The sequence below is a fragment of the Melospiza georgiana genome, chromosome 24, assembly GCF_028018845.1.
Source record: "Melospiza georgiana isolate bMelGeo1 chromosome 24, bMelGeo1.pri, whole genome shotgun sequence".
Taxonomy (NCBI): domain Eukaryota; kingdom Metazoa; phylum Chordata; class Aves; order Passeriformes; family Passerellidae; genus Melospiza; species Melospiza georgiana.
In genome coordinates this window covers 5,239,898-5,267,815 of record NC_080453.1, presented here as the reverse complement: position 1 = coordinate 5,267,815, position 27,918 = coordinate 5,239,898, and the positions used below count along the sequence as shown (strand labels likewise).

The 27,918-nt window shown below is 40.9% G+C and overlaps 1 protein-coding gene across 1 annotated transcript; it reads left to right on the top strand.

Moving 5' to 3' along the window:
* The first annotated feature begins 22 nt into the window (after window positions 1-22).
* On the top strand, window positions 23-27,499 carry KDM1A (lysine demethylase 1A). The gene is made up of 20 exons (XM_058040090.1): window positions 23-322; window positions 2,935-3,100; window positions 7,834-7,893; window positions 11,450-11,583; window positions 13,147-13,225; window positions 14,163-14,255; window positions 14,941-15,047; window positions 15,852-15,933; window positions 17,129-17,223; window positions 18,065-18,207; window positions 18,634-18,724; window positions 19,415-19,549; window positions 20,700-20,773; window positions 21,418-21,529; window positions 21,897-22,029; window positions 22,730-22,917; window positions 23,268-23,382; window positions 24,628-24,755; window positions 25,017-25,163; window positions 26,747-27,499. Exons 1-20 carry the CDS (start codon window positions 38-40, stop codon window positions 26,930-26,932), a joined length of 2,553 nt encoding a protein of 850 aa, XP_057896073.1. The 5' UTR covers window positions 23-37; the 3' UTR covers window positions 26,933-27,499.
* The last annotated feature ends 419 nt before the right edge of the window (window positions 27,500-27,918 follow it).

The following is a 27,918-nucleotide window of genomic DNA, read 5'->3' as shown; positions in this document are numbered from 1 at the left end:
CCGCAGCCCCGCGCGGCTCCTTTGTGCGGCGGGGGCGATGCTGGCGGGCGGCAAGAAGGGCGCGGAGGCGGCGGCGGGCGGCGAGGCCGGGCCGGAGGCGCCGGTGCCCCCGCCCGCCGCCGCCGGGGCGCTGGGCTCCTCTTCGGATAGCGGCGGGGCATCGGAGCGCACGCCCCGCAAGAAGGAGCCGCCGCGGGCCTCGCCGCCGGGCGGTGTGTCCGAGCCCTCGGCCGTCGGGGCCGCCCCTGCGCCCGGCGCCGAAACCACCGGCATCGCCGAGACCCCCGAGGGCCGCAGGACCAGCCGCCGCAAGCGAGCCAAAGTAGGTGTGGGGCGGCCCGGGTGTGGGCCCCGCCGGCGCCTCGTGCGGGACGTGCTCGGGCCGGCAGGGGCGTCCCGGGGCCCGGCCCCGCTCGGCCGGTCCTTTCCCGGGGCGTCCCGGCTCCGGTCCCGCTCCCCTGGCCCTTCCTCGGTGCGTCCCGGCCCTGCCCGGGGCTCAGCACGGAACCGGGCCCTGCCGAAGCGGGCGGGTGGCGTGCTCGGGACCGAGGGCTCCGGTGTTGTGAGTGTAAAAGACGCGCGGGCGTGCAGGAAGCACCACTGGCTTAAGATTAAGATCAGGATCGCCTCTTGTAGCTCATTTTCGTGGGCTTGTGCCCTGTCATAAAGGAGAGCTTCCTGCAGCTGTTTAGGAACTTAATGCGGTTTCTGAGCGGATACCGAGCAGTAAAAACACCCCAAATTCATGGCAGGGTATTGGGGCGCTCGGGAGTTTGTATTTTATCAGCAAATTCTCCTGTTGCTGTGTGTACGGATGCAGCAGCTCCAGGCTCATGTGCACGGGGTGGTGCTGGTTTTGCAGGGCTGTGAAGGTGATGGCCGTGCTCAGTCCATTGTTCCTCACCTTCCCTCCACTGGTGTTGGAGAGCTGAGTCAAGGCTGTGTAAGGGTGAAATTTAACAATGAAATCTAACAGCTATAAAATATCTTCAATAGTTTGGGTCTGTAGTATGTAATTCTCATCAGTTGTTCTGAATAAATTAGTACATTACCTTTTTTTTTTTTTTTTTTTTTGTGAAACCTTTTCTTGGAAACCTTGTTTTAGAAGATAGTGAAGATCTTGAATGTGCCCAGGGTGTTTGACAGGGAAGCTGAAATAACTTTTTGGAACTGTTTTGTCCTGTGGCTCTTCAGAGCCATTGTGTGATGTAATGACTGAACTGCTCCTTCACATGTAGCAGCTGTTGTGTTGGTCAGTCTGGTGCATCTTTTAAATCAAAATAAGATGGATGTAGACTGAATATAAGGAAGGCATTTTTTACACTGTACGGTGTTGAGGTGGCTCAGAGGAGCTGTGGCTGCCTCATCCCTGGAAGTGTTCATTGAAATGTTGGACAGGGCTTGGAGCACCCTGGTCTAGTGAAAGGTGTCCCAGCCCATGAGATGGGCTGAATGTCCCTTCCAGTCCAAACCATTCTGTGATCTTCAGGGGCAGCATTCCTTGTTTATAGTGCTCTGGTAACTGGTAGGAATTAGTGCTCTGTGTGGGCTGTGTGTTGGTGGTGTTTATTTGCACTGACAGTGCCCATCTGCAAGGGCTGTTTGTCTCCTGTGGCACCATCTGTCCCTTTGAGCACTCCAGCCTGAGGTCACCTTCCCCTGAGTGTTTGTGGTGTGAACTTAGCTGGGAGAGGGTATCTAGATTAAAAATAAATGTAGGGAAGAGTTTAGGGGTTTTTATTTAACTTGATTGTTCTTCAAAAGCTGTGGAAGTTCAAAGGGAATGGGAGACTTCACAGTGCCTGTGGGCAGAAGTAGCTGTGTGCCTTCATTACCCCTGGTAAAGTATGGATGGGCTGAGTGGTCACTGTTATTGCTTCAGAGTGGGAGTTCACAGGAGGTCCTGGAGGTGCAAAAAACCCTGAAATATGCTGGACATTGTGGAATGTAAATATTTAAAAGACAGCATATAATGGATTATATTAGTATCTTGAAGAATCCAGGGTTTCCTGTACATAGGCTTCCCAAAGCTACTTTGAATTGTGCCCCTTATTGTTCTTTTTTAGTGGCTAGACTTAGACTATGAAAGATTTTTTCTTTTGGTGAGGAATCCAGAGTTGTTTTTGTCATTTCCTGACCTGTTGGATGTTGGGGGATCACTAGCTGCTTTTTTTTTTTTTTTTTTTTTTCCCCATGGCTTCATATTGAGAAGTGCTTTTTTCCTTTACAATCAGTAGGGAAATTCACTAGCAATATACAAATCTTTCTTATTTTGGATTAAAGCTTGGTTGACTAAGCAGTATGAGATGCAACCCTCCCAGGCTAGTTCTTGGGGTTCCTTCCAGTTCAGATGAGTCTTTTTGGCTGGTAATTTTATTTATTTTTACTGGAGAACAGTAACAGAACAATACATATATGGCAATAAAGATTGGGGGGATGAGGGGAAGGGGAGTTTCTTGTGTTGAGCCACAAGTGTGACCATTCTGGAGAGGAAGAGCTGTGAGCCTCTGTACCAGGACAAGAAGCAGGAGACCATACAGGGCACAGTAGGATTTCTGCAGGAAATCTTGTGTGTGCTTCTGGTCGTCTGTGCTTAGCAGATGAAATTCAAGTTTGAACACATGGAGTGGACACAGAGGCTGCTTTTCATCCCTTGGTAGGGGTGTGAAGGAAGGGAAGAAATTCAGGGAGGTTAAATGATAATATAACACACATAAACTGGGCTTGATGAAAGCTCCTACTGCAGGGTGCTGAAGGAGGCAAAAACATTTGGAACTTGTTAAGCTCTGTTGCATTTTACAACATGTTATCTGCAATAAGAGTCTGCATAAGGTAACTCAGGCCTTTTCTTTAAACTGTAAGCAATTTTGTTACATGCAGCATTAATGTTACAGGCATGTTCAGTGTGCTCATGTTCTGTTGTGCTTTTCACAGGTCGAGTATAGAGAGATGGATGAGAGCCTTGCAAACCTGTCAGAAGATGAGTATTACTCTGAAGAAGAGAGAAATGCTAAAGCTGAGAAAGAGAAGAAACTACCCCCACCACCTCCACCAGCTCCTGCAGAAGAAGAGAATGAAAGTGAGCCAGAGGAGCCGTCTGGTGAGTACAGAGAGACCTTCTCTGAAACCATTTACCTGATTTGTTAACAGAAATTAGGCAGGGCTGGGTGTGGCATCATGAATCCCATGTCTGGTTTCAATCTGGTTTTGAATAATTGTTCTACAGTGTTTTATTTGCTGGCCCCGTATGTGGAAGGAGGGGAGAAATGCAGAACAGGCTGATAAAGATAGGAATATGCATTAATGTAAGTCCAAATGAAGCCAAACCTCTTGTGCTAGATTCTCATGATCCTTTAGACTTGTCTTTGGAAGTATATTGACCAGAATAGCCTCTCTGGCTCTGCTGCCACACCTGCTTGGATATGGACATTCACTTATTCCTCAGAGAGAAAAGACCTTGGGTTTATGGGGGGGTTGTTATGCAGAAGAGCAGCTTTAAACTACTGTGATTCCTGTGGCTTTAAACTATAACTCTGATCTTAAGTTCTGGTGTTAGATACTGTATGCTTAAATTTTAGTATTAAATGTCAGTATTCAGTGCTTTGCTTATTAGCTTAGAGAGAGCTTCCCTTTACATTGAGATGTTTTCTGGTCAGTCTTGCAGGGGAGGCAGCTTTTGAAATTTGTGGTGATAGCAGTATCCTATCCTTTACCTCCACTGTGTTTACACAATGAGTGGGGTCTGTTGGTATCACTCAGCTGCTGGAAGGTGATGCTTTTGCAAAGTTCAGAGTCAAGAGATTTCATGAGATAATGTGTGTAGTTGGTGTTAGGAGCTGAAATCTAACAGCTGAATCTTTTCAGGTTCATCACTGATGTGAGTCACTTTTAGTTTTCAGTTACCTTAATTTTCTTTCTGGCTGGCAGGTTTGAGAACATTGGACTGGTGTTAGCTTGGGGATACCTACCTTCAGTCAGGAAAAATATGAAAAGCTGTGGGTGTGTTTTATCTCATGATTTGCCATTGTAACCTCTCCTTGTTGCAGCTGTTGGCTCCTGCCTTGATACAGGAGTCCTGTAGCTCATATGCTTGACTGAAATACTTGCAGTGATAAAAGTCCTGCCACCCCAATGTAGCAAAAATGGAATTTTAATAGGTATACTTAAGCAAATATTTTAAACTTACTATTTAATTTAGCTTAGATATTGTATTTAATCCTTGAGGCCTAATATTAATATACTTTTTATTTCTCTCAGATTCCATTTTGTGCCTTTAAGAATGATTATTGAAATGAATTTGAGGCATAATCAGTGAGGTACAGTGGAACAGGTTTTGTCCCAAGAAGGAAGGAACATGGAAGATGAGCAGTGATGCTGTTCTATACACACAGCAGCCTGTTGGACAGTTATTTTACAAACACTGTATTTAGCCATCCAAGTGCAATCAATTTTCAAACAGGCTGTATCTAGCTGCCTAGAAATGAGTAGATTTCAGGTCATCATATCATTTTTCTATTCCTAGAAATTCTGTGAATATGCATGAAGCAATAACATAGAAAGAAGACAGATTTCAAGCTGTCATTCCGGAGCTAGTCTTGCTGTAATTTTAAAGGTTTCTGAGGCTCTATATGTTTCTGGATCTCTCTATTTTTGTCTTTATTAATGCAGGTGTCAGGAACATCAGGCCATCTTATGCTGGCTGTTAAAGGTGCATTGAAACTTCTAATTCAGCCACCCTTTAGAAGGAGGAGGCAGCATGGAGTCTGCTGTGTATAAAAGCAGTGTTTGTAATTGAGGTTTTCTCTCTCTGTCACTTTGAAGGAAAAATTGAAGTGTTCAATAAGAAATACTGAATTGGACAGTAATATTAGTGGAGGATTGCATACTGAAAATCTAGGGAAATTTTAGTTAGCATGGGTATTTTAATTTATTCTCATTGCAGACCTTAAAAAAAAATCTGTGTTTAAAGCCTGTAAAAGTGCAGGTAATGCAGTAGAAGCATAAAGTTGTCACATTACAGCTTTTGAGCTGAAAAGCCTGATGGTGCAATTTAAAAATGTCCTGGTGCTAATGTCTGGTATTTCATTAGCCTGTCCCCTCAGACAGCTTACAGGGAAGGGGAATATTAAATGTCACACTACAGGTGACAGCACAGTGCTGATCTTGCTTGAGTAGGTTCCATTTGTGTGTTCAGCTGTGGGGAATTCCAGGTGTTCTGGCTGTTACAGGGTGGATTTGCAAGCTGTACTGCATGCTATTGCAGAGCAGTTTTAAAAGGTGTGACACTATTTCATGGTAAAGAGAATTTTCTTAGAGTATCTCTCCTTTTTTTACTTCAGGAATATTGTCTAATAGCAAAAAGCTTCCAAATTCCCTTTCAGTGCTGACTGACGACATTTGTGTTCTTGTTTGCCAGTATCCCTTTTGGAATCAAGAAGCTTACTTCTGTTTTTTCTTTTTTTTTTTTTCTTTTTTTTTTTGTTTTTCCTCACCAAATTGGATTTTCATTTTTAGAAACTACAGAAGATTTTCTTTAGTAGCTCCTGGCCTTTTAGTGTTGTCAGTATTCTTACTTTGTGGTATTTTAGGTGCTGTTTTCCAAGGAACTGAATATGATCAAGTTCAAGGGAATGGTCAAACTTAGTGGTGCTTTGTCTCTTGCCTGTTTTCCTAAATACATTCAGTACTCTGTGATACACATGTGCAGCTGTTGTTAATTTTGAGACAGTGGATAATTATTTGAAGTAAATTGCCTTCTGGACCTTCTTCCTCATTGCTCCACAGCTCATGATCTGTTTTTCTGCTGCCTTGAGGCTTGGAGCAGATTCTGCTCTCACACATGTTCTATTGAGCTGCAGGAGTTTGGTGTTAGCAGGGATCACTGCTTTGCTTGCTGTTAGCTCCTTTTCAATCTTTATTCCAAGGAAGGAGAGGCAATCTTCACTGGCAGGCCTTGTTTCCACACTTCTCTGCTCAGACTGAGCAGCATTTTTAGAATTGTGCCCAAGCAATCAGTAATAGTGATGAGAAGAGGAAGACTCTGATTTCTTTCTGTAAGTAAGCTGAGAGTAATTTTTCCCCTCTGCTCATTGTCAGTGTTAATTCAGGGATTGTGAATGCCAGAGACTGAAGTCAGAGTCTGTTTAATTTCTTAGTTTATGGAAGGCACAGGTGAAACTCTTATTGCAAACTCTTAGTGGCCTATGCCTGACTCTAATATTAATATTTCAACTGTGTTAGTCTCTCCCAGAATGGAAGCAAGTCTTGAAGTGTTCCCTGCAAAATAAATACTTGCAGTGCAGATCAAGTAAGGAATTACATCCTGCTGTTGCAGATATGTTTATTCACAGAATCATAACTTGGGTCTTGTGAGGCCTTTTCACAGTCTCTCTGTGAGTTTTTATTTCCCTGCTGGCAGACTGATTTTATACAAGTACTAACTATGGCTCCTCTGCTGTGCTGAGGGAGAATGTCTGTCTTGTTTCAGTTCCTATTTTGTTTTATTTGCAGATGTCTAATGTTGTGACATTCTAGTTTAATCCAGTTTAGCACAGTATGGAAGCATTGGTTTAACTTTTTGTGTCTCACTTTAGGGGTTAAATCTGTAGTTCAGATTAAATTCTTCTCAGTTAGTGTATCCCCTAAGAGCCTTAAGTTACATTCTGGAAAAATTGGCCATCCAGAGTCTAAATTAGAGTATTAACAATTGTGTGTTTAGCCTCAGGTTAAACCTTGCTCTTACCTGTTTGGAGATATCACCTGAGCAGTGCTCTGGGAAGCTGCTGTTCATTGCAGTGACCACTGCAGGGTGTTTCAGTGCATGTTGGTTTGGACTTGGTGCCTGTTGAAGTGTGTGGTGTGAAGGACTTTGGTACAGCAGGAGCCATCTGAACAGCTCTGGGCCATCTCTGGGGTGTGCCTTGGCTTCCTGGGCTCTGCAGGTGATGGGATTTCAGGCAAACTTCTGATGCTGGAGGGATATTGCTCATGAGCTCACCCAGAGCCAGTGCCTCCTGTGAGGGGAGCAGTGTGTGAGGTGTGCAATGGCTTTGTTCCTGCAGGCACTGCAGCTGTTCTCATCTCTCTTCTCAGCATGCTCTGTTCCTGCTTGTGTTGCAGTCCTGCTAGGACTTAGATGCAGGCTGAGGCAATTCTGAGACTTCTTCAGATGTGTGTGCTTAGCCTTTTCCTCATGTTTCCACTGCTGGGAATGTTGGAAGACTGATGTCTTTCAGTGCTGGGTATTGATCACTTCACTGATCAATGGTATGATGTGTATTTGGCTTCAGAGACAATCTTGGTGTGTTAGAACACTGATGGTGTATCAAGGGTGAAGCCAAATAAGAGGTCTGAGCCTTTCAAGAGTTGTTCTAGCATCAAGCTTAAAGGAAGGATTTATGGGGGAAAAATAGGATCTCCTATTTTTGAACATAAGAGACTTTTCAAAAATGCTTTAAACTATCTCCTTGGGATATGGGGAGACTTGGGAGCACCAAAGGCAAGATTATTCATTCTTAGGGTTTGAGATCCATAGAATCTGATGGTATCCATCTGCCAGATCATAATTATTTAGCCACCAGGAATGCTACATATGGTATATACTTCTTTATTTCCCATAAAATCTGATGTAAAGCGTTCCAGTAACCTGGATAACACTTTAGAACGTAATTTTTTGATGCCCTGAACCTAGATTCCAGAAAATGGGATTCTCAGAAAACGGGTTTAGTTAGTTGGTGAAATTTAATACCTAAAACGCCAACTGCCGGGCCTTTATGTCCAGTATGGTTTAATTTATGGAGCAAGGTCCCTGAGTTCTCCTCTTTCCTTCCACAGGGCAAGCAGGAGGACTTCAAGACGACAGTTCTGGAGGGTATGGAGACGGCCAAGCATCAGGTGAGGGTGGCGTTTGATGCTTGCCACTGAGTAGCCAGGTTAGGGATTGATGCTTGCAAGCGCGCATGGGTGTGGTGGTCCCCGACCTAGCAGGAGGTGCAGGAGTTGTGTTCCCACCTGTTTCAGAGTGTGGGCTGTTCAGATTGCAGTTGAGGGCTATAACAACTATGGAGAAGGGTGCTAGCTAAGCTGTGCTGAAATGCCTCAGGCCGATCTCTCATCCCTCCACTCCTCTCCATGTTCAGAGGAGTCTAAACATAAAAAAAGCTGGTTCTTACCTAGCCAGGCTGTGCCACCTAGATTGACACAGAGAGCTTTAGAGCAGTGTACCCTTTTTTCTAATCTGCTGAAGAAACAACACAGAATATCTCCTTTTTGCTCCTTTTGCTCCTTTCTTTTTGTCTTTTGAAAGGGTTTGTGTTTGACCTGTGTGCCAGCACTTAGCCCAGGAGATTGTCAGCTGGGCACACTCATAGTCTGCTGTCACTGGACTGGATTGTGGATTGCATTCTCCATTTGGCCTTGGTGCTGCTGCTGGCAGTACTCACTGCTTCACTCACAGGATTGGTGTCTTTACTCCTAAGTACTTGGAGTGCTACTTAAAATCTTCCTCCAACTCTGCTGCTTTTGCTCTCACTTCAGCATTAGGGTTTTAGACAAGAGTCAAAGACTACAGAACCTATTCTGTACCTCCAAGTTGCTCTTTTTGATACTCAAGAAACTCATCTAAGAGTGCATCCTTTGCTGTTGTAAGTAAGGGAGCCAAATACTGTTATGGATGTTATTTCTTGCATGGAGCTGCTGGCTGTTATGCCTCATGGGCTTAAGGATGCCTTGCCTATTTCATTTTTAGGTAGGCATTGGCTGATTAGAAATTCTGCATATTTTGTGCTGAGAGTATGCTCTAACTGTCCAATTTGACAGCCAAAATCCTTTCATTCAGTGTGTTCATCTGCAGATGTTTTAGTAAGTCTTTAAATGAGCAGCATCCCTCAGGATTTCTTCTGTGAGCAAGGATGTACTCAAAACTTCAGTCAGTTAGTTGCTAGTGCTAAATGTCAGGAATTGCCAAGTGTGTGTGTGCAAATGTGTGTGAAGAGGAGCTGATAATCCAGTCTAGGCAGAGCCTTTCCAAGGAGAAACATGTAGTTTTGAACTGTAATGTGCAGCTTTCATGAAATACAAGCAGTAAGGGTGGGAAATGGGTTGTAGTCAGCCTGAAATCCAAATTCATTTAGGTTTGAGCTGTGTAGTTGCAGAAGTAAATTGAAGGACATTTAGTTCTTAGATCTTGCAGTGGTTGGCCAAATAAAAATGCTATCTTTGCTATTAATAGCTATGCTTTTCCTAAATTCTTGTATGGAACACTCTTGTGGGTTGTTTTATTAGGTTTTTTCCCTCTGAATACCTGTGCACATCTGGAGCTACTCTGTTTCTCTAGTTTTAAAGTTTGGGTTATTGCCATGAAAGGTATTTCGCCTTAAAAGCCCCCCCAGCTCAACCACCTTGGGAGTTCTTTTCCAAATTATTAGTATCACCATGATCTCTGGCTGCTCAGTTTGAAGAAATAAAGCTTTTCAAGACACTGCCAAGTTGCCTTAAATCCACACATCTGAGAGTTTGCTGGTGTTTGATGACTACAGTGCTTTTTAGCAGCTACCTGGAAAAGCACACTTCTCTTAGCACAAACCTGAAGAGTCAGGGAGTCAGGTTCAGCATTTTAGCTCTGTGAAAATTGTGCTGCTGAGCTCTTGAGCATCTAAAGCCTTAATTAAGTTTGTTAGCATTAATGAAGCATCAGAGAATTGGTAACTGGTTTGATTCCTATGCCCAGTTTTACAGAATTCATAGTTGAGCATATGCATTCCTGCACTGATGTTGGCACCCCTGGGCCAGGGTTAGATGGAGGGACAGCAGAAGGGCTGGGCTGTGGTTGTTCCTGGAGAAACTGAAGTCATATTAGAGCTATGGGTTCTATTCCACAGCTGAATATTAGTGCAGGAAACATTGTCCTATGGTTAATTTTATTTTACTTGCAATGCTCTGTAGCTTCTCTTACTAATTTCTTCTTGCTGTAAAATTTATGTCAATGATCACAGTTTTCTTTACCTTGAGTCATCACACAGATCTTTTGATCTTTACTTGTGAATGAATTTTTGGTTGTGAGGGTTTTTTTGGTTGGCTGGTTGGTTTTTTTTGTTGTAGGTTTTGGGGGGTTTTTTGGTTGTGGGCTTTGTTTGTTTGGGTGTTTTGTGTGTTTGCTTTTGATTGGTTTATTTTGAGGGTTTTTGGTTTGGTTGTTAGTTTCACAACCATCTCCTTCCTTGATTTTTTTTTTCCCAGCACCTTTGGGAAGTAAAAACGCTTGGAATGTAAGGGGGTGTGGTGGCACCAGAATTAAAAGCAGGGAACTCCTCTCCCTGGTGCAGTGCCATGTACTGCTGTACATGAACTTCAAACTCTTAAACAGTTGTCTTGGTTAGTGTAACATGCTACAAGCTTATATTTTCTTTGCTGTTTATTGTAATATTTGAGCAATTCCAGTTTCAGCAAGTGATCTTAATCATCCTGTGTTACTTGTGGGGCTTTTGCCCCTGGCTTCTGTCTTTCTAGATTGAATGCCCTGTCCTCTGTCCTGATCAAAGTCACTTCTAGGACATGGAGATTTATATTTTCTTGCTGTATTTCACATCTCAGTGCTTTATTTTGCTTGCTGTGCCTGCAGGATTTGCTTTCTGCACTTGTGCTGTAGCACTGGATGCAGCTGTGTCTTAGTTTGTCACTTTTTCTGTAGTGCAGCATAGCAGAGACTGAGGAAAGCAGGGTGCAGAAATGCAGTTACAGCACTGCCAGTGTGTGAATTGGTAGAAGTGCAGGTTCCTGTATGAATTAAGGCTTTCCATAGAGAAAAGCTCTCCTGGGTGGGTTCAGCATCAGGTCTTTTACATGTGGAGCATTTAAAGAGAACAGTAGGAAATCTGTTATTTGTAGGCAGCACAGGAAATGCCTAAATGTGATTGTATTTCATTGCACTGCCTGCTGGAAATATATCAGATATAAATGAGAGTTTAGGGTGGGTTCCTTTAGCTGAACAAGGTCAGTGCAAATTAAACTTTGAGAAGCAGGTGAGAGGGAATGGTACGTGCTGTGTTTGTGTATTACAGATATTTTGGCTTTGAACAGGGTCTAAAACAGTTTTCTGGTTCTGTTAGAAGCTGGAAACCACACAAATTAAGGACAGCATCTAAAATAGTTATATTTTATTGTTCACACATATATATGTGTGTATTATATATAATGTATTGATATGTGCCCCTGCCACACTTATTTTTTAGACTTTGTTCTTTTGGAGGGTTTTGTTTGCTTGTTTGTTTTATCCCCCCTGTAGCACAGCTTTTTCATTATCTTAGATACCTATAATTCAAAGAACTGTTGACTTGGAGACCTGTACATCTTGCAGAAGTTAATTAAAGATATAAATGAAAGCATCCCATGGTTTTGGCCATTTTATCATCTCCTTGGCAGTGCCTGTACACTACTTGTGTTTTTATTGTAGGTGTGGAGGGTGCAGCTTTCCAGAGCAGACTTCCCCATGACCGAATGACATCCCAAGAGGCTGCCTGCTTCCCTGACATCATCAGTGGGCCCCAGCAGACTCAGAAGGTGTTTCTGTACATCAGGAACCGCACTGTAAGTTTGTTGGGAAAATATTGGTGAAAAAAAAGGGCAGGAAATGTGTGTGCCTTGCTAAGAGTTTTTGGCAGTTACAATGTCCAGGTGAATTTTTGGTTTTGAGGCAGTGGGGTTTCATTTCTGGCATCCTCTTTAAGTTAAGAAAAATGTACTAGCCACTTCTTGATCTGTGCTGTGAGCAGCATAAAGAATCTGTAGTGTTTTTACAACAGCCAAAACAGGGATCAAGGCTTTCTCCTGTATTTTGGAAAAGTGAAGCAATGTTAGAAAAATTACAGTGGAAAAGCAAGAAATATTTTGAAAATTGCTGTTTTACCATAGTTAAGAGACAAAACACCTTATTCACCACTCAGTTTTTTCAGACTAAAGATGATCAGGAAACATCATGGGGCATTGACCGTGGTAACACCCAGTGCTTAATAAGTTTTTAAAATTTATGTGTGGAGTAGCATGACTTCTGCTATTCCTGTCATGTTTTCCTCTAACTCAAGTTGTAACTTCTGGGAAATCATGAGATGTGTAAAAACAGGCCAGAGCATGCCAAAAAGTTTGGAAAACAATTTGCACAAAATAAACAGTGAGTAATCCTTTTACAAATGTGTTGGAAGCAGAAAAGCCTTCCACTGAAACTAAGAAATTACTGAAGGGAGATATTTGCAGTGAAAAGCAGCACTGGCTGGGCCTTATTCACTACAGAGGAACATTCCTGAGCAGGAATCCTGTTTGAGGAAGGCTTGTGAGAGGAACTCTTCCAGCAAGAATGGCAGAGACCATGGAACAGCTGATATGAACCCAGAGCTCAGCAAACTGCAGTGTGCAGCCTCTTAATCAGCCATCAAATAGCCTCCCAAATGATAAAGAAAATATTTCTTAACCATTCCTATTCATTATAGTTGTAAGATTTCCACTTTAATTTGGTATCTGTGAGGAGCTGTGAAGCTCAGTGATGCAACTCTAGGGAAATATCCAAATAAATGACTAATTATGGAATGCAAAATGGAGTGGAAATGCTATGTATCACCTAGTAAAATTATTTAATTACTCCTGTGCTACAAAGTAAGAGCTCTGTTGGGAAAACAGGTCTTTTCTAGTATGAATTGACCTACTAACATATCAGACAATTCTTCCTGCTCAGTTTTTGAACTGTAAATGTCCTGTAAATGTGCTTTTTTTGTGTATCTGTGGCCAGTGTAGTCCATAGCTGTGCCTTATATTGTTGAACATGAATCATTAAATACTGGAGATAAATAAACCTTATAACATGATAAGTACTGCTGTAGCTTTTATGAAAACATGAGATCTGATACCAAAAAGACAATCACACATCTTTGTGCTACTTTGGTGCATTTCCACTTATTTGAAATGGTGTGAGAACTTCAAACAGACTGTATTGCACCTTGATGAACACTGGAAGGTGAAGTTCAGTGTGGCTTGGGTAGTCCTGCCAAAATTTAATTCATTAGGGGGTTTCATGTCCTGACAGTATTTGGTAGCAAACATGGGGCTGGAAAACACCTCTTGTATTGTTTAATATGATTTGTTGTATTTGTTTAAATCCAGCTGCAGCTCTGGTTGGATAACCCAAAGATTCAGCTGACATTTGAAGCAACTATCCAACAATTAGAAGCACCTTATAATAGTAAGTCATTTTTTCATTGCCAAAATCATATTGTATGAATCATTGCTGTTTTCTTTCACTTTTGTTTGAGGAAAAGCTGCTTCAGATGCTTCAATCCTTTGTTAGTGGAGCTCCATGAGTGGTCATGTACAGGCTGGGATATTGGTTCAGATTTAGTAGAGTTCATTGTCTGGTTAAGAAATATCACTAGCAGGATTCATAAAAGCTGCTAAAAAAATGGATTGTTACAGTAGGGTTAATTCATGTGCAGCTTTTAAGGTTTGCCACAGCTTCTTGGTGGTTTTTCAGATGTAAAACATTATTAATAGTTTTTTCAGCTGTAAAACATTATTAATCATGGTTTTTGGGAGGGTTTTTCAAGACTTAAACAGACTGGGTGTGATGCAAGAAGGCAGTAAAAGAGTGAGGAGTTGCTGCTTGCGAATGGAGACCATTCCACACTGCTCAGACAAAATCCCAATAAACTGGAAAAACGTGGAAGGTAGCCATAAAAAAATAATTGAAGAGGAAAATAGTGCTGAAATGCAAATATCCTGTCAAGGATTGCAAAATAGGGATTTATTGTTCTTTTAAAAATAAAAATGAGAATTCAGTGCTGCAGTAAGTATTGGCATAATACTGGCAAATCACATCACAGTGTCATGATGCTGGGATTTTGCAGTCATTTTCAGAAAAGGTGTTATTCTGCACTAGATTAGAAGAAACACCTGATATCCTGTACAGCTTTTCAGGCAGGATTCTGAACTGAAATACAGCATGGGTGTTTTTCAGAAAAGTAACCTCAGGCTTCCTGAGGAAGGTGAGTGGGTCAGTAGGGCAGCAGAGCTGTAGGGCAGGATGTGTTTAGTGGGATTTGCCCAGGTTACTGTGAATATTGCTCAGTATGTATGTGCTGCTGAACACACAGAATAATTTTGAACATTTCTTCATTTTTCAGGTGACACAGTGCTCGTTCACAGGGTTCACAGCTACCTGGAGCGCCATGGGCTGATCAACTTTGGCATCTACAAAAGAGTCAAACCCCTTCCAAGTAAGAGCCTTGAACATTGTTTCTAGTTCAGATTTTGTTTTATTATTCCATGATTTCTTAGGACAGTTTTTTGAGTGTTCTTTTTTAGAACTGCAGTGCTAAGAAAATAAAAAAAGGCTGGAAGGCCATCTGGCTATTGATGTTAATGTGTTTTATTTTGGCATAGAGAAGCCTTGTATTTATGTAAATCACTTTGAGAGGAAAAATTGTTGGCAAATCTTCTGTAGATAATTCAGTGACTGTCACTTTTTAATGAGTTATCTTGGTTCCTCATTTGAATAACTAAAGGCAGAAACACAATATTGTACTTAGAACTGTTACATGCTTATGTCATTTCTGGAATTTTGCAAGTGAACTTCTCTGCCCTTAAGTTTTATTCTTCTGGGGCAGAAAGAACTCAAACTATGATACTTTGTCCCCTGTAATTAATATGAATTGCTTTCTTCTTCAGACAGTTGTCTGGAAGCATTTTTCTCCTGTTTTTTCCTTGTTCCAGATGTACTGCTAGAGTATTTTCCTTGTCCCTTTTTCAGCGTGACATTCAGAATTACTTCAGTTTTCTTTTTGTTAAAGAATTTATTCTCTCACTCATTAGAAGAAAGCTGCTTTTTGTTCTTGGTATCTCTTATAAGACTGTTTTTAATTTAATACTGCACTACTGTAGCTGATTTTTCTCTTTCTTTAGCCAAGAAGACAGGAAAGGTGATCATTATTGGCTCTGGAGTCTCTGGGTTGGCAGCAGCTCGCCAGTTGCAGAGTTTTGGCATGGATGTCACAGTTCTGGAAGCCAGAGTATGAATTTCTGTGCTATTTTACTTCATTACAACTTAACCTGTTCATTACTAGGGCAGGGCTGTGTCCCTGCAGCATGCCTGGGGTCACTGTGGGCTGTTCCAGGCAGTCAGGATGAATTGTGCTACTGAACCTGTCTCACAAGGAGTGAGTGGATCTGTCCTTGCTGGGAGCTTCTGATGCTTTCTCAGAGCTGGGCTGGATGGTCAGGTGCTGGTGTTGTGTGCTTACACCAGAAGCAGCTTAAAACAACTTCTTTCATGATTAGAAATTGATTTTTCATCAGAAAGCAGAGTGCCAGACTAAAGGGAAGACTAAACAGAATTTCAAGAGTGTATTATTAAGGGTTTGTTAAACTGTGGGAGAGGGCAGGAAAAGTACTCTGTGTATTGACAGTCTACAAAGTTACACATATATGAAAAATATATAAAAAACTAAAAACCTTTAGGCATAAGGGGGAGGAGGAAGCCTAGTACATAACTAAATTTGTGCATGGACAGTGAAGAGATTTGCTTTGGAATCACAGTAGATCCTACTGTAGAAACAGTGAAATATGCCCAAATCAGATTAGGCATAGTTTTTTCTATTTCTTTCTTTTTCTTTTCTTCTCCTTTTTTAAATGCTACTTCTTAATTTGGGCAAATTAATTGTGATAAGAGTTCATTTGCAGAGGTTTATAGGAAAGTGTACATTCTGTTTATTGAACCCCCACTTAGGAGAATACTTGGACCATGTTTTGTAGATGTTTCAGTGATTATATTTCAGTATATTTAACTGGAGGTTTAAATCTTGTGCTTTCCAAAGGACAGAGTAGGAGGAAGAGTTGCCACCTTTCGCAAAGGGAATTATGTGGCTGATCTGGGAGCAATGGTGGTGACAGGACTTGGTGAGTTTTTCAAAATCAAAAAGACAGGGGAGGAAAACAGGGGGCCAAGATGCTATAAATGTGAAATCTTGATGCTATAAATGTGAAATCTTAATGCTGTTTTCTTTCATGGCCAAAATAATTGGGTATTTTTAACTCTTTAAAAGAACATGTTCTCATTCAGCCTTTTTGACAGTATTTTCATAAATAGCAAAGCTGTATGGTGGGAGACACCCTAAAGAGACAGAATGTCTTCTTTCAATTTACATGGGAAAACAAGGGAGGAGGGGAAATGGAGAGACATTCTAAAGAGAAAGCCTTTCTTCAGGGTTGAAACCCCAAAAATAGTTTCTCCACGTGATTTCAAAAATAGTTCTAAATATAATGGCAAACAAGCCAAATTTCTTCCTATTTATTACTATTTCATGGGATGGCATCAGTTATTGGCATGGTTACTCTGCTGAGGAGATGGGCAACTGTTTAATGTGGAATATCCTTCAGCAATGTAGTGAAATGATAAAATACTGTAAAACCTATAATAAACCTCTGGTTTTACTGACAGTCTGAATTTGGTGTCTGTCTCATGATCAGTCTTATTAAATTGCATACGGAAACTGGTTCCAAAGAACTGAACTTGCACAGTCATGGAAAAACAGATTTCATTTTGCCTGTTGAAAGGCTGTAATATTTTTATGTTTAACTCATAAAATCATGGAATCTTAAAGGTTGGGAGGGACCTTAAAGATCATCTAGTCCCAGTCACCCTTGCTTTACAGGGACACCTTTCACTAGACCAGGTTGCTCAAGGCCTTGAACACTGCCAGGGTTGGGGCATCCACAACCTCCTTGAGCAGCCTCTTCCAGTATCTCAGCACCCTCACAGGATTTCTTCCTAATAATCCAGCTGAAGTTTCCCCTCTTTCAGTTTGTACCCATTACCTTTGTCATACCAATGCTGCTTCTGACAAGGAGTCCCTCCATGGCTGCCCTGTAGGATCCCTGCAGGTCCTGGAAGTAGAAATGTGGTTTTTTTCCATGTCCTCATTGCAGGAATCCCTGTGAAGTGCAGACCTTTGGCAGGGTTACACCAGGTCACTGGAATGCATACACTGGAATTGGTGTTTTAGTCTCTGAAATTGCTTTAACTGTGGAGTTTTTGTTTAATTGCAGGCAGATTTTACAGGACTCTCTGTTAACTGTATCAAATCTTTTCCAGGAGGAAATCCCATGGCTGTGGTCAGCAAACAAGTAAATATGGAACTGGCAAAGATCAAACAAAAATGTCCACTCTATGAAGCAAATGGGCAAGCTGTAAGTCTGATAGTGTTTCCATGAACCTTTTAAACAGAAGTAATATCTCAATTCTGTTTGTTACCAGGCTATTGGTCTAGCTTGAGATGGCTTCCAGAGAGGGAAGAAGGAAATATTGTGTCCCTTTTTAGGCATTTTAGTAATATTGTAGCATACCTGCACCTATTCCTCTAAAACCTGCTCTTTCCACATGAGTTTTTACCTTTGCATTTCAGAGGTTTTGTGGAAGCCAAGTTGTCTCACCTTTGTTTAACCTGTGAGTGGTTTAACAGATGTGAGGTTTGCTCTTTCCAGCACTTGAGCTCTCACCATGTAACAGGTATTTTCACACTGGCAGCACTCACTGTTTAACTGCGTATCATCAGTACAGTTAAATCCACCATTCCATGTGTGTCCTGCAGTGTTTCCACCATCACCCTAGGAAAGCTGGATTGGTAATTCTTACTCAAAATAACCATTCCAGAAGAAAAATTACTGTCTGTACCTCACTGAGTATGCCAAGCCTTCTAAAGCCCTGTGATTGTGTAGAGCCATCCTGCCATCAGAGTCTTTTGGCAAGCCTCTGTAGCTGTGATGAACACACCTTCCTTTCCAGTTAGGAAATCTTCTGAGCCCTTGAAGCAGTTTGGTTTTCTCCTGCCAGAGAAATTTGTTGTCATTGTGGTTTGACAGCTCTTCTTGTGCCCATCCTGCCAAAGTGTGACATTGTGTTCTACAGACCTTGGTATCTGACCATTTCAGACAGTTGAGGGTATTAAATTATTTTTTTCCAAGGGCTGTTCTCAGCAGCTGCATTATTTATGAATGAATTAAGAACAATTCTTGTTCTTTTGTCTCCTAGGTTCCCAAAGAGAAAGATGAAATGGTGGAGCAAGAATTTAATCGTCTGCTGGAAGCCACATCCTATCTCAGCCACCAGCTGGATTTTAATGTTCTCAATAATAAACCTGTCTCCCTAGGTCAGGCTCTGGAGGTTGTCATACAGTAAGTGACTTTTCTTTTTGGTAGACTTTCTTGTTTTGGGGGTGAATTTCCAAAAGATACCTCAAACAATTGTGGTGCTCCTAGATGTAAGCATTACATAATACTTAATATCACAGATGGTTAAAGGAGCAAACATCTCTTCTTAAAACTCCTAAAAATCATTGCTGGAGTGGCTCAGTGTGCTTGGTGTCCTTACAGTGCACTCACACTACTTGAAAGCTAATGACAATTATAATGGCCTTTAATAGCAGATGTATCTCTTATTTACAGAAACTTCCATTAATTTTCCAATTGCCACACAAGTATTTACTAAAATACCCCATTACATGATTTTATTGCATTCCACTAATTAGATTGTGATAATAAGTTTTCTCATTAACACAAAGATTTTATGTTAAGCTGACAATTGCTTCTCACCTTTTCCAGATTGCAGGAGAAGCATGTGAAGGATGAACAGATTGAGCACTGGAAAAAAATTGTGAAAACACAGGAGGAATTGAAAGATCTTCTTAACAAGGTCAGATGATGACATTTAGAACAAGGTGATAATCATTGTGTTCCTCAGAAAATGGCAAAATATACAAAAATATCCAAAGAAAAATATCAGAAAAATGCTACTAATGCTGTTCTTAAAATATGTCTTTGCTTAAGACCTACATAGAAGCCCTGTTAGGACAAAGGTGTCACCTGCTTGGTTAGGCAGAAAACCATAAAACAGAATGTGGAAAAGAAAGGAAGAGGACAAACAAATAAGCAGAGATGTTTCATAGCTTCCTTTGGAGATGCTGATACTGGCTGAGGCTTCTGGGGGCTGTATAAAATGTTCACTGTCTTCAATACACATCTGATTTGTAGTACAGAAATAGTGATTTAGGACAACTTCCATTATTTTTGCTCATGGTAAATGATGTTTTTACTTTTCTATGTTTCTCAAATTAAAAATGCTTGTGGGCTGCTCTCAAATTCCTTGCAGCATAGTAAGAAATCAATGATGTTGGGTTTCAGCCATGTTGTTTAGGGTTAGTGGTATTTACTGTGGTTTCTTGGAGGTAGAGTTGCATGTGTAAGTGATACCTGCCAAACTAGGAAATCTCTTTGCTATAATGGCACAGTTTGAGGTGAATATCCACTTTACACAGTGACTTGTTGAAATTTGACTTTTTTCGCCCTTTCTTTCTTTCTCCCTGTCCCTGCTCTGTCTTAAAAGATGGTGAATTTAAAAGAGAAGATTAAAGAGCTTCACCAGCAGTATAAGGAGGCATCAGAAGTGAAGCCACCTCGGGATATCACAGCAGAATTCCTTGTGAAAAGCAAGCACAGAGATCTGACTGCACTTTGCAAGGTGAAGGATCACACACACATGCAGTGTGTCAGTGTTTTCTCAGGACTTCAGCAGCCAAAAATTAGACAATTAGCCACATTTTTTTAATAAGAGTAGCCAATGTAAATGTTTCCACATCTCTCACTGTGATCCAGTGCTTTCAAGAGAATGTGATTTATAAGAATTCTGGGTTCTAACACTGATCTGCTTTGAGTTCCTTTAGCTGGGGAATACTAAAGCTCGGTTTTAGGTAAATCTGCTGGCTCATATCAGCATGTAATGGTTTGAAGATTAACTTTTCTTAGATTTCGTCTTTAATACAGCTGGATTTCAGAATAATAAGTATATTATAATATATGAAATTATATAATATGATATAGTGAGATATAGTATAATATATGTTATAATATAGTATAGTATAATATATGAAATTATATTATATAGCATATGATATGATACTATATTATATTAGTTATAATATATGTTACATTATAAGTTATCACATATGTTATAATAATAAAAAATAATCCAGAAATGAAATCTACATTTGAAGAGAAATAACTTTTCTCTAAGATAAATAAAAGTGGTTTCTTGACTAAAAGACTTCATTCTAGCTAAAGATTATCATGTACAGAGCTCTGTCTTGATAAGCAGAGTTGCTTCCCCTCTCTGGGAGTATCTTGATGTAGAGTTGTACCTTAAAAAGGAAACCATAAAAGGTTAAATTAGATCATGTCTTTGGTTTTTAAGTATGATTGATTCTGCTTTGGAAATCTCCATGTTCAGTATTAGCTATAAAGTTTGAAGAGAGAGAAGAATAGAAGAAATAGTTTGTGGAATATGAAGCTCTCAGAACCATAGGAACCCTTAAAATAGCAGGAGTGATATGGACCCTCATGTTCTTCAGTTCTGAGTGTTTAAATCCCTGAAATATCACCATACTGATATTTTCTGCAGTGTAACACAGAGCTCTGTGTATACAAAGAGCAGAAGTGCAAAATATGCTGGATTAAATGTTGAAAAAATAACAAACTTTATTTAGCTTCCACTAATTCCATGAAGTGATTTTTCTGGTGATTTCTACTGAGACCAGGTCCAGTGTGATGCTGCATGATGCCTTCAGATCCTTTATATATAAACTGATTTTAATGTTACCTTTTAATCTTAATAGGAGTATGATGAATTGGCAGAAACACAAGGAAAGCTGGAAGAGAAATTACAAGAACTTGAAGCCAATCCACCAAGGTAAAGAGACAAACTAAAAGTTAGAATACTTAGGAAAACAGTTCTTTCACTGCCTTTCCCCTGAGTTTCAGAAATGCTGTGGTGTTATGGGAACTGAAGAGGTTACAAAGGCACAAACATGGAGTTTGAGTTCCCTCAGCTTTAGAACTCAATTTCCTCATTTTTAGAGATGATTCAAACAGAAAAGGTGGTTCTGAGAGGGTGATTCTGTAGAAATCCTGGCAGTAATCAGTGCCTGATCCCAAAGGCATTTGAGGTTTTAAATACCTGTCAGTAATGATAGCATAGAATCCTACTTATATTGGTACAATATTATTATTCTGTGCAATTTTACTAGGCTTTTTGTTGTTGTCCTTATGCATGCTACTTAAGCCATTATTTATGTAACCTTTTTTATTTCTAAAGTTTGTAGCTTCCCTTTGAGTATTTTACATGAATTCTGCCCTAAAAACCTGAATTTGCTGGGTTTTGATAGTCAGCTTTCATGAGAGAGGTCTGCATGTTCAAAATAGTCTGATTAATGTTTTTATTTCTGGGCTAAGGAGGGAGTCAAAAATGACTTGTGAAGAAATTTTTAGAAGCAATGCATTTACAATATCCTGTTCTAATAAGCTAAATGTCTTTGTGCTATATTTTTTTTCTAGTGATGTTTATTTGTCATCAAGAGACAGGCAAATACTTGACTGGCATTTTGCAAACCTAGAATTTGCTAATGCTACACCCCTTTCTACACTGTCACTGAAGCACTGGGACCAGGTAGGTAACAGTACTCAGCAATTCATAAAAACTTGAACTATGTTTATTTAATTCTCATTAAAGGTTGTCAATATTAAGAGTTTTTAACTGTTAAGTACCTGCTTTTGTGCAGGTACTGAATTCTTATGTGATTATTATTTGATGGTGAAATTTCAGACAGCTTGTTGTTAGTGCCAAAACAATCTGTAACAGTACTCTCTGCTTAAAGTTTCCATACTTATTACTTGATAAATAACCAGAAATAATTCCACATTTGTTTAAAAAAGATTTTGAAATATTTTTTGCCATTTTGTCGAGTTGATTATTTTCTATTGACTTAGAGGACTTCATTATGTGACTGCATTCTTTTTATGCCTCTTTATTTTAGGATGATGACTTTGAATTCACAGGCAGCCACTTGACTGTGAGGAATGGATATTCCTGTGTGCCAGTGGCCTTGGCTGAAGGGTTGGACATTAAATTGAACACAGCAGTTCGACAGGTTCGCTACACAGCCTCAGGTACCTGATCTGGGGCTCTGGGGGCATGGAAAGCAGATTTCTGTGCTGCTGGAAGCACTTGTGAGGACTGATATTGTAAAACCTTTCCCATGGCATGTTTGGGGTTAGGTAAACAGCCACGTTTCTTATTGGAATTCTGTAAATAGTTGCTAGAGGTTTATTAATCTTGTATGGTTTTTTTTTTATTATTTCTGAGTCTCATTTGACCCAGTCTTTTGCAGTTGTATTTACTGATTGTTCACATTTATTCTCTTGTTTATTTACTTCATTGATTGAAGCATTTGGAGTAAGAGGTCTGGGCCTACTTAAGGACCTGGTATTAGAAGTATAAATGAATGTAATGGAAGGAATGAGTCTGTTTGTTGTTCTTCAAAACATTGGGCTTGGGAAACTGTCAGCTGGGAGAGCAATGTAATGAGAGGAACACTCCCTACTTGTTGATATATATAAATAATATTTACTGACCTGGATGAACCTTTAGGCTTGTCCCAGTAAGGCCATTTTCAGATGCTGCTTTAATTGTGTTTCCTGCAATAGGGTTAAATGGCCAGTAACAACTGGCCTACAAGTTTAGTGCTGTTATTGTAAAGCTGTCTCCACAAACAAAATACTTTATGATGTGGTTATGGTAATTTATTTCATTTTTAATCCAATGCTCTTGCCTCATGGCCTATTAAAGTGCTTTTTCTCCCCTTTCCAGGCTGTGAAGTGATAGCTGTGAACACCAGATCCACCAGCCAGACCTTCATTTATAAGTGTGATGCTGTGCTGTGCACTCTGCCCCTGGGGGTGCTGAAGCAGCAGCCCCCAGCAGTTCAGTTTGTGCCACCTCTTCCAGAGTGGAAAACCTCAGCAGTGCAGAGGATGGGGTTTGGCAACCTCAACAAGGTAACAGTGGTCCCTGGGGGCTGCAGCAGAGCAGGGCTGTCAGAGGGAGAACCTGAAATGTGGGTGCAGTGTGGCTGCTGGGGGAGAGCAAAATGCCTTTCCACAGCTGTTTTGCTCGGGTTTGGTGGTGAAAACTGTCAGGGGAACTTGCAGAATGATGGAAGTTGTTAACCAGAAAATGAGAGCACACTAAGCTGTGGGAAGGCAGCTCTGTACTGTGTATATGCACTCTGTATTCACCACATTTCCCTTTCACGACCTGTCCAGTGATAAACATCCATGAGTGTAATTGTCTTTATTTTTGTTTCTTCCCTTCACTCCCCCTAACTGTTTTTACTCTTTCTTTCCAGGTTGTGCTGTGTTTTGATCGTGTTTTCTGGGATCCCAGTGTCAATTTGTTTGGCCATGTTGGGAGCACTACTGCCAGCAGAGGAGAACTTTTCCTCTTTTGGAACCTGTACAAAGGTAACTGTGGTGCATGTCTGCTTTTGCCAAGTGTCTTATTGTATAGTTTCAGATCTAGAAAAAAGCACTTTTTAAAATGCTGTTAAGTGTTCACATGTGACTATGATGAGAAGATAGTATTTTTAGGAAGATAAATGGAAGCAGAGAACAGCACTGAGAGTTCCAGGCTGTACCTTTAAATTGCATTACTACCACAGCAGGATTAGTAGTTTAGTAGTTTGCATTAGTTAGATTAGTAGTTTGCATTAGTAATTTTGGTTTCTCTCTAGCTGGTGCTGCCACAACAGATTGTCAGGAGGTTTCTGCAGTCATTGTACTGGTTTTGTTATAGCCATTGACCAGACTTAAAGCAAAGATGTGTATAAGGAGCATTATTAAATGAGTTACTTGTTTAGCAGGTGACTAGTGGGTTTTCTTCCATTCTGTCATAAGCAGGACAGGTTTCTCTGTTAACTGGAAAAAATTGCTGTGCAAGGGAAGCACCTTTCTAGACTATTGAATTATTAAAATATTTGGTAAGATTTTACTGGAGAAATACAAGTAATGAGCCTTGGATAGCAAGGCTGTTCATGTGGCTTTTGTGGCTTTGTGTCTCTGTTTTGTAGTTAGCAAGTAGGGTCGTGGTTTTGGTTTAGATGGAAAGATCATGTCATGTACAAATTAACTTCACATGCTACATTCTCATCCTTCCTTCTCATGAAGAAGGCAGAGCAGGTAGAAATGAAACAGAAATGCAGTAAAACCTCATGTTGAAGCACAATTCAGATGGCTGAAATCAAAAACAACAATTACCATTTCAGTTAATGTGATTAGACTGTGAAACATCATTCCTGATGTTTTTATTTACTTTTTAATACATAAGATCTCTTGATAATTCTAATTAGTACCATGGCATATAAAAATTCATTTTCTTTTTGTTGTATTGAAAAATGGTGTAAAATTTAGGACTTCTTCTAGTAGTAATACTACTAGTAGTAGTCCTAATTTTTTAATAGTACTAATAGTAGTAATACTATTAGTACTAATTCTAATAGTATTAATAGTAGTAATACTACTAGTAGTAGTCCTAATTTTTTAATAGGACCATATATGGTGGAAAATTTAGGACTATTTCATTGAACTTGTTTAGTCTCCAGCTTTGTGCCTTAACTGCAGATCCGTTCCTATCCAAGTCCAACTTGTCTGATCAAAGTATTCAATTTTATTAATTAAATTGTTCTTTTTTTCTCTCCCACCTCCCCCCAGCACCGATTTTGTTGGCCTTGGTGGCAGGAGAAGCAGCAGGGATCATGGAGAACATCAGTGATGATGTCATTGTGGGTCGGTGCCTGGCCATCCTCAAAGGCATCTTTGGCAGCAGTGCTGTGCCCCAGGTCAGTAGGGGGAAGTGGGAGAAGGAACAGAGGAAACACTACACGTGCAGCAGGGTCTGGTAATATTTTGGAAAGACTTAAGGAATTACCATCAAAAATTCACCTCAGTGTGTGTTCTCATAGAATATAAACATGGAGTTCACCACCAACGTCAGCCCAAGGACTTTGTCCCTTATGTTGTTGCCATTTGCATTGTTTGTATTTGTCACAAAGTGCAGAATTTGCACTTTGCCATCAGCTGAAGCTCCTGTCTTGTCTCAGCCCAAGGAGACCGTGGTGTCCCGCTGGCGTGCTGACCCCTGGGCCCGGGGCTCATACTCCTATGTAGCTGCTGGATCCTCTGGAAATGATTATGATTTGATGGCTCAGCCAATCACTCCAGGACCAGCCATTCCAGGTGCTCCACAGGTGAGAAATTCTTTTTAGAAAAAGCTCAGAACAAAATTAATTAATTTTTTCATTCATTCTGTTATCACAGGTTTGATGTCATTTTTTTGCTTAAAAAAAGAGCATTTTATTCAGAAAGCCAGTTTGGTTATGTCTGAACAGAGTATTTAATATTATACCTGTGTTTTGTACTCCATATTTTTATTGTCCATTACCATATTTAGGTGAGTTGTAGTGATTTGAAAGAGGGTAAAGGCCAGAGTGAGAAGCACAGGTATCAAAAGGTCTCTTCCAAATGGAGGGGCCAACACAGTGAAGGCAGGGTCATCTCCAGATCATGTTGAGAGAATAAAGTTTGAAATCACTGCCAGGAAAGGCTGTGTGGCTGTGGTTTTATTTGAGTTCTTGTTTTAATGATATAAGTCATTAATACACACAGCTATGATTAAAATTATTCTCTGCAGAATGTAATAATGAACATTTATTTTTCTCCCACTTCTTATGATTCTGTGGTAGTTAAGGTCTCAGCTGAAGGAGAAACTGCTGATTTAAATGAATTGTTGAAGTTTTTGTTTATTTGCTGTGTGTCATGATTTGACACAATGGCACAATGCCACTGCCCCCATGAAAATACATTCTCCCTGGTGTCTGCTGTGAGATGTGACCAGAAATAGAGTAAAGCAGGCTCCAGCTTAGGAATAAAGGAAAGAACTAGAGTTAATATTCCAGGATTAGATTGCTCAATATATTATATGAGCATTTATTTTTCTCCCAATTTGTATGATTCTGTGGGTAGTTGTTTAAAGTCTCAGTTTAAAAAGAAACTGCTGATTTAAATGAAGTTTTGAAGTTTGTATTGGCTTACTGTCATGGTTTGACGTTGGCACAATGCCAGTGCTCCATGAAAATACATTCTCCTTGGTATCTATTGTGAGATAATAAGGAGCATTATTAAATGAGTTATTTGTTTAGCAGGTGACCAGTGGGTTTTCTTCCATTCTGTCATAAGCAGGACAGGTTTCTCTGTTAACTGGAAAAAATTGCTGTGCCAGGGAATTGCTGTGCCAGGGAATTTCTAGAAGGCTAGAAGTGACCAGAAATAGGAATCCTTTATTCCTCAGGCTCCAGCTGAGGAATAAAGGAAAGAACTAGAGTTTTCCAGGATTAGAAAGTATTCTTCCTAAACACCTTTGGCTGTAGTTACAGTTACAAACATTGTTTATCGAGTAGCGCTTTATTTTCTTGGTAATTTGTAATAGATGCAGTATGGCCTATCCTGTATGCACCACCTTCACACTAACAGAGATTGTGCTGAGATGTGACCAGAAATAGAGCAAAGCAGGCTCCAGCTTAGGAATAAAGGGAAGAACGAGAGTTCATGTTCCAGGATTAGGAAGTATTCTTCCTAAACACCTTTGGCTGTAGTTACAGTTACAAACACCGTTTATCGAGTAGCGCTTTATTTTCTTGCTAACTTGTAATAGCTTCAATATGGCCCATCCTGTATGCACCACCTTCACCCTCACAGAGATCTGCTGTGATCAGAGGACCTTTAACACCTTTCAGTCCGTTTGCTGACCGAGCCCTGCTGTGTTTTCCCCCAGCCCATCCCTCGGCTGTTCTTCGCGGGCGAGCACACCATCCGCAACTACCCGGCCACGGTGCACGGCGCGCTGCTGAGCGGGCTGCGCGAGGCCGGCCGCATCGCCGACCAGTTCCTGGGGGCCATGTACACCCTGCCCCGGCAGCCCACGCCCGGGGTGCCCCCCCAGCAGGCTGCCAGCATGTGAGGGAGCTCTGCAGGAGCAGAGGAGCACCCTGCAGTGGAGCCTGGAGCGGTTTGTAGCGGTGTCTGCTGAGAGGAGCCCGAGTCGCTGGATGAGCCTTGTCTGAGATGGCCTTACAGAAGCTTTGGCTTGGCAGCCTTTTAGAGCTGTTTGAAACTGAATCCTTTACTGCAAAGCTTCACTCTGCAGATACTTCTTGGAAGACAAAATAGCTGGAGAAATTTTTAGGGTGTTTGGGGGTTTTTTCTACCTATGTGTGTATTTACAATTTGGTACTTGCACAAGGGCCTCTAGAAGCTGGTTGCTACGAATACTAGCTTAGTGTAGAATGTATGTAAATTTCTTTGTGGTTTTTTTATTATGGCTTTGTTTTGAAGAGTAATATTTTTGACCAATTCTATTTCTGTCTGGCATTCAAGAATTTGGGGCAACTGTTTGCCTGATAGCAAATCACACCTGTCCAAAATGGTCCATTGGCTGCTACACCACCTGCATTCTGCTGTAGAGTAACCTGCTATCACTGAGTATGCTAAGCATACTGATTTATTAAATACTTCCAACAACAGAAAAGGTGCTGAACTGTGTTCCAGTGTCCTGAGGTGAACTCTGTGTGTGGCACAGCCTGGTGCTGTACTGCTGACCCCCTGCTGCAGTACATGGAACCACTGAATGGCTCCTGGTGTGTTAAACATCCCAAAGGAGATGGAAATGATCATCCCAGGGCAGGTAACCTTAACAGTACCAGGAGAACAGGCAGTGGTAGCTGGGATGAGAGGAACAATAGGACATCCTCAGCCTGGAAATCCCTGCTCTGGGGCTGCTCTCTGATGTAGGGACATTGCTATAATGCCTTGGTTGTGGTTGTATCTCTGCCTGGAAAGCTGTGGCACAGGGCTGACTCCTGGTACAGTGACAGTCTGGCTGTGACCCCCTGCCTCAACCTGCAGCAGCTCTGGGGATGCTCTGTGTGCTCTCTGTGACACCAGGCT

Coding starts and splice junctions, on each gene's coding strand:
- KDM1A (XM_058040090.1), top strand. CDS start 38: ATGCTGGCGGGCGGCAAGAAGGGCGCGGAGGCGGCGGCGGGCGGCGAG. Junction 11,584..13,146: donor TGTACATCAGGAACCGCACT/GTAAGTTTGTTG, acceptor GTTTAAATCCAG/CTGCAGCTCTGGTTGGATAA. Junction 15,048..15,851: donor TCACAGTTCTGGAAGCCAGA/GTATGAATTTCT, acceptor TGCTTTCCAAAG/GACAGAGTAGGAGGAAGAGT.